Source organism: Sipha flava, unplaced genomic scaffold (assembly GCF_003268045.1).
Source record: "Sipha flava isolate LNK unplaced genomic scaffold, YSA_version1 69_pilon_pilon, whole genome shotgun sequence".
Classification (NCBI taxonomy): domain Eukaryota; kingdom Metazoa; phylum Arthropoda; class Insecta; order Hemiptera; family Aphididae; genus Sipha; species Sipha flava.
Window position 1 is genome coordinate 511,446 of NW_020273609.1, and position 6,897 is coordinate 518,342.

The 6,897-nt window shown below is 29.0% G+C and overlaps 1 protein-coding gene across 1 annotated transcript; it reads right to left on the reverse strand.

Annotated features, from left to right (window-relative positions):
* Window positions 1-325: 325 nt before the first annotated feature.
* Window positions 326-714, reverse strand: LOC112692020. Its single transcript, XM_025566522.1, has 2 exons — window positions 530-714; window positions 326-365 (listed from the first exon to the last, which is right to left on the reverse strand). The coding sequence occupies exons 1-2, from the start codon at window positions 712-714 to the stop codon at window positions 326-328; spliced, it is 225 nt and encodes a 74-aa protein (XP_025422307.1).
* Between the last annotated feature and the right edge of the window lie 6,183 nt (window positions 715-6,897).

Consider the following 6,897-nt stretch of genomic DNA (forward strand, 5'->3'; position numbering starts at 1 on the left):
GAGCTCCTTATTTCACGTGCATACGTTTTCACGTGTTCACGTGAAATAAGGTTCAATTTTTATAACCCGTTGCTTAAAATTTCACGTGTATTTATAATTTTATTCACGTGAATTCGTGAATTATTTTATTCACGTGAATTTGTGAATTATTATATTCACGTGAAAAAAAATATTTTCAAAATCATGAATACTTTTTGAAATAATGAGTGTTTTATGATAAAAGAATCACCCTGTATACATAGCATAGTGTGTGTGTGTGTGTGTGTATGTGTGTGCGTGCGCGCGCTGTGATCGTTGAATGTGAAAATCGTTTATTAATAAATTGTTATACGGCAATAGTGCGATTTGGTGTGATTTTATCAGGCCTAAATAATATTATTATATTGTATATATACAATGTCTCGACAGAATTTGATTATTTTATATTTGTATACATCGAGATTAATATTTAGGACATCGAGTATTTAAGAAAATTAACAATTACCTATTTTATTTGAATAACTAATTAAAAATATAATTTATTAATTACCTCTTTCGTATAGATTCTTCTGGTGCTTTAATACCATGACAATTTTGTAAATGTCTTATTAAAGAACCTGTCGTGCCACCTACACATGAATATTCATTATTATTTTCACTGTCACATAAATCACAAAAGGCGCGATCACCTTCACGTTTGGCATAATCCCATACCCAACTTTTTCTTTTCACCATTTTGCTAGAAAACTTAAATTTTTTAATGAATACGATCACTTAATGATTGCACGCAAACTAAAAGCGTCGTACACTAAAGTATTTAATATCATATTATCATCAAAATATCGATATAGTCACTACCTATCCCAGTGGCGCAACCAGGGGGGTGGACTCCGGGTCTGGACCCCCCCCTTGGTATGTATAATAGTATATTAATATCATATTCTAGATATATATATTATAATTTTTTATTATTTGTATATTAGTTTATTTTGTCAGACCCCCCCCCCCCATGAAAAATTCCTGATTGCGCTACTGACCTATCCAACTACCAGATAAGACATACGCAACGGGCACTACGAATTCAATAAGTTCAATAAAGATAAATAAGTGCGAAGTTAATCAGTAAAATTATAAATACATTTTCAAATAAAATACAACTAAATAAACAGTACCTAAAATCGGTTTTTATAATGCAATATATGACCACCATGTAGGCATTATTAACAAAGTTAACAAAATCTTTTTCTTCTATAAATGACTATTTTCTTTTACAATCAAGTTTTCGATAAATGCCTGTTCACGTGAATATACTAATTCACGTTTTCTCGTGAATATGATTCCGATACGTGTTCACGTGATTAAGCTTTGGTTAATTCACGTGTATTAACCATACGTGATTTATTTTGTTTCATTCACGTGATCACGGTATACGTGGACACGTACATTCATATTCACGTACAAAAACGAGACCCTTAGTCGTAACACAACTGAATTACCAAAACTAAATATGACGAAAACAATCGATAACTTATAAATTATAAACAATGATTATATCATTAGCAAGATTGTTATTTGTTATACTGTATGGTATTAATTTTAAAATGAAAAGAAACAGTTTTCAGAAATAATTGTCAATAAAATTCCCGATAACATATTATAAACGGCAAATACTAAAAATAGAAATAAGTGGTTATAAAATACAATACCCAATGATCCGTTGAGTTGTAGTGGGGCACCGCAGCACCCGTAAGATGAGATTGAATTTCGGCGAGGTTTGGGGGTTGTACAAAATTTAATTTTGGTTGTACAAAACTGTAAAAAATAAAGTACATAATACTGCTTGATTACAATTCATGATTTCAAAAGTACGGGCGTGGGGGTAACGCACCTTAAATAGTTCGGTACAAAGAGCTATGGTTGAAAACTATGACATTTAGACATTTAACCACAGATAGATATTAATATATATATGTGCATCAAACGATGTTCAATAAACGCATCTAACTATTTAACTATATTAGTTTCTTTGTATTGTGCTGTTGTGTGAGTTGAATTTATTATTTCCATGTATATAAATACTAATTAAAATTCATATTTTGAATGGCCTCTTTTTTTCTTTTTTTCTTTTTTTATGCTCTGACCCGTTAGATTTTAATTTTTAAAAATTTGCCCTCTAGTAATTTTGAGTTGCCCATCCCTGGTATATGTAAATATATAGTGTGATTATTTTAAAGGTAACACTATATTATTCTGATCAGTGACATCGGATTGATATGCGGTTTTCAGGAGAAGATAGGGAATATTCCTAAATACACATTTTTTGATGGTTTTCAAATTTCTAACCCTTTTATTGTGAGCATGCACAATAAAACTTGTATTTTTTTTTTTTTAATAGCAGCACTTACTTTTAACAAAAGATTTGAATAGACCGACATTTTTAAGTCAATTTGGTAATTTTTACCATTAGCTCTATAACCAAAATTGACTAAATAATAAATAGTTAAAGTTTCGATTAAAGCATTATCGATTGCAAAAATTATTAAATCATCGAAATTTAATTTTGAAAAATGAATTAACTTCAATTACACGTAAATATTAGTTAGTTTATAAAGAAAAAATTAAACTAACTGATATGATTATGATTTCCATCATTTATTTTTATATTTCGTACATTGTCGTGTGCTAAGAATAATATTGTCTTAAAGTTCCTATTAATCTAACAATAACAGTAGAATAATAATATTTAGTACAAAAGTTAGTACCAGATGATTCTAATCGTAGGTTAATATTTATTACATGGTTTATGATGCAATTACATTCCGAACCCGATATTTTACGATTAATCTGTTGGATGGACGAATCAAAGTATACTAACAACGGTATAATTAATAAACAAAAAACAGCTATTAGACTAATTACAATCCATATTGGACCACTGATACATCAAACAATTTTGGGTAGTAACGTTTGGTGTGGGTTACTCGGTGGGAAACTTCTCGGACCATATATTAACGAAGGTACTCGTACGTTTACTAGGATTCCAAGTGATGTTTTACCTACATACATGGATGATACATCATTAATGATTAGGAATAATGTATTATTTCAACTAAATGGAATACCTGCACATATTGCAATTGATGTAAGGGAACATTTATAAAATAAATTTATCAATCAATGGATAGGTACGTATTGAGCAGTAGCTTGGCCACCAATATCCTTCAGTGCTCAAGTCATTAGTTTTTTTTCTGTAAAAATTCTCAAAAATAAAACTCTAAATGCTTATGGGAAACTTCAAAAAGGAACAGATATTAGAAGCCACTCAAGAGAAGTAATGCATTGATTTCAAACATGCATGGAGAATGATGGAATAAATTATGATTAATTTATTAGATAGTTATTATATAGTTGTTTAGTCAAATAAATAATAGAAATTATAAAATTATCTTAATAAGTTTAATTTTTTCTTGATAAATTAACTAAAATGTACGTCAAAAGCGTAATTTAAGTTAATTAATTCCTCAAAATTAAATTTAAAGGGTTTAATAATGTCTCCAAACCTACGAATACAAAAAAAAACTTAAAATTGCATAATAACTTATAAAATTCTAGGATGTTTGAAAAATTCGATAACTTAAATCGAAATTTTAACTCGTCGTCATTTAGTCAATTTTAGTTTTAGAGCTATAGTAAAAATGACCAACTCGACTTAAAAAATGTCGGTCTATCCAAATCTATTGTTAAAAGTAAGTGTTTTATTTAAAAAAAAAAGTTGTGTTGCGCATGTTCACAATAAAAGGCTTAACAATTAGAAAATCTTCGAAAAATGTGAATTTAGGCATTCCCTATCTACTCCCGAAACCGCATATCAATCCAATGTCACAAGACAGAATTATTTAGTGTTACCTTTAAAAGGAATAACACTGTACATGTATATATTTTATACTTGCTTGAATGATATAAATCGCGTGTGCAATACACGTCCAATCTCGATACGTTATAATACACGTATATGTATTATGTACGGTCGAGGGCGAATTGATGCGCTGCGGTCGAACGATAAATATTCAAAGCGCGAGTACTTTTCCGATAAGACAACTCATACGTGTACGCACGTGTACAATCCATACGAGTCCGTTATTTCGTCCCCATTCCCTTTTTCCTTATCCCGACCAACGCACTATTCCAGTTCTTTTTCGCGGAAAAAAAAATAAATATAAACACTATTACAAGACTCGGAACTGTATTGCAAATCATTAGGGATACTATAACGCGTCGACCAGACATCCTTATCCGAAAAGTTGTTACAAGCTGATTTTATATCCAGCAGTACTCCAGTACTCCTACGATACAACTCACTTGTTAACGGTGAAAAAAATTGAAAAACATTTGGAATAAAATAATCCGTAACATTAGGTGGAGTGTATTATCACAGAATAAATGAAATCAGAATGGTCACTTCTAAATGAAACAAAATTCAGCAACCATATTAAATTAAATTTCAATAACTTTATGTAAATGTTACAATACAACAGCAGTTATAATTAAGTAAATTATCAGTCTATGTGTTAGGTGGTCACACTGTTAGGACTCCAAAACAATGGCCGAATGATTTTTGAACTCCCTTATGTTCCCTGGGTAAAATCTTATCAGTGACCATTCTGATTTTATTTATTCTGTGGTATTATTATTGGTTTTATTCCGTCGGCTAATTCGATCCTTTTCCCACGAATCAACGCACTAATCTCTGTGGAGAATATCGTCCGTAATAAACCCATATTCGGATAATTATATGCAAACGTTTAGCTAGTAATTTTTCTCAATCGCAAAAAGGAATGTATTTATTCGGATACTGTTCATCGCAACTCTTTATTGTATCTCAATTACATAATCTATTCTAAATTTATTACAAATATCATATATTTATAATACCAATCACAGCAGTTTCAATGTTCTAACTAACATTTTATAAAATTGTTTATAGTATACGAGTATAGGAGACTGTGTTGGAAAACCAATACAGTTTCCTAAATTAATGAATTTCAAAAATTCACAAAAACTATACTCACCTTTCCATACACCAATGAAATAATGCAAGTAATTATTGAAAAAGACGAGGAGAATTATTTTTAAAATATTGATGTACGATATAAAACCGTTTATAACTATATATATATATATATATATATATATATATATATCAAGTAATAACTAAACAATGTTCGTTGCAATTCAATATTTGTAAGCTGAAAACATACTTTCATATGAATACAATCTTATACAGAATAGTAATTGCAAAACATATTGAAATATATACATATATATATATATTATTTTTTACGTATATAAATTGTTGAATAAATTTAAAACTAGTTTATACTTTTAAAATTATAGTTTTTATAATTAGTTGATAAATATTAGTATAATATTAAACAATATATAAACAGATGACACTGCTATTTGGTCAAATGAGATATGAGTATAAAGAAGAGTGAATGATTTTTCTGTACTAGTATTTTAAACTCGAAATCAATATATCATTACTCTCCAAAAAAATTGATTCTGAATGAAATATGATTCTGGCAGATCAGTTAATATTTCTTAAAGATTGTTGATATAACAGTAAAACCAAATCTCTTAATATGTTAGGTTCTTATTTAGTAAAAAAAAAAAAGAGGCATAAAATAATAAACAGTTATTAGATTCACCAGTTTTATTTAAATATAACCGATTAAAGTGTAGGAAAATTAAAGTTTCCATTGCCAATAAGCTGTAAAAATTAAATTAAAATATTTTGAAAATAAAATTATAAAATCTCTTTGAATTGCTAAGACTATGTATGTACTATAAATACATATACTCAATAATTATTTCGAATCGGTACGATTAATATTTAAAGAATATCAATCAAATTACTAATATCGTATACTCGAATAACGACCAATTTGGTATTATTACTATTATTACGTAAATATGATGCGTGTTTTATATGATTTAGAATTTTGGTTGTACTCACATTTATGCAAATCACATTGGCATTATTGAGTTCGTATAAATAAATGTTGTATACATTCGCTTTTGTGCCGCGTATATAATTCTTGGTAATTCGACCGTTTTTTGTTTTTTTTATTTTGATTATTTATTTTGAATGCAATCAATTTTTAACAATCAGATCACGTACACCATTCGAATTATTTTTACTGTCTATCATCAAACGCGTATGTGGGTGAGTACTTGAAGCGTGTGCTTTCATGTATGGATTCCGTCAATCAACGCGCAAAGCCTATTTCAATAAAATAAAATACAGAATTATGCCATTGAATGTCAATATTACATTTATTCATTTGAGTCTCACACAGCAAAATGAAACCCGAGTAGAATAGCACAGATCGCGATCGGTGAGTGTGTGATTAGATAAGTTTTTAAATATTTTCTGAATAAATAAACGAATCCAAGTATATTATCATAATCACATAAATACGAATATATACACACGTGTTGTGTATTGATTTCAATTTGATATCACACATAATATTTGTGATTTTTCTCATCGTATAAACATTCAACATCACTCATCACATTCATCATTCGCGGACGTCATTCATCCCACAAATCAACTGTTTTAACCACTACCTCAACAGGATAACAGCACCCACACTCAAAATCAAGTCTGCTCATAAGTTTACGCCTAGGTAAAAATTCCCAACTGTATTTGGTGATTTCAGAATATTTTATTAAAGAATCCTTTTCACAATACCAAACGCTTTCTGAAATGGTTAAAAACAGAAACAATAAAAAAAAAAAAACAATTTCCTGCCGATAAAATCTTAATATTTGTCGTTGCATATGTGAAATTTATTTTATTTATTGTAACATGGTGTATTTAAATGATAATACTCTATTGCTCTACGGAAACGC

Bases quoted from the DNA above. Each gene is read 5' to 3' on its own strand.
- LOC112692020 (XM_025566522.1), bottom strand. From the start codon at position 714: ATGGTGAAAAGAAAAAGTTGGGTATGGGATTATGCCAAACGTGAAGGT. The intron at 366-529 runs GTAATTAATAAA...AATATTATTTAG, and splicing joins GAAGAATCTATACGAAAGAG to GCCTGATAAAATCACACCAA.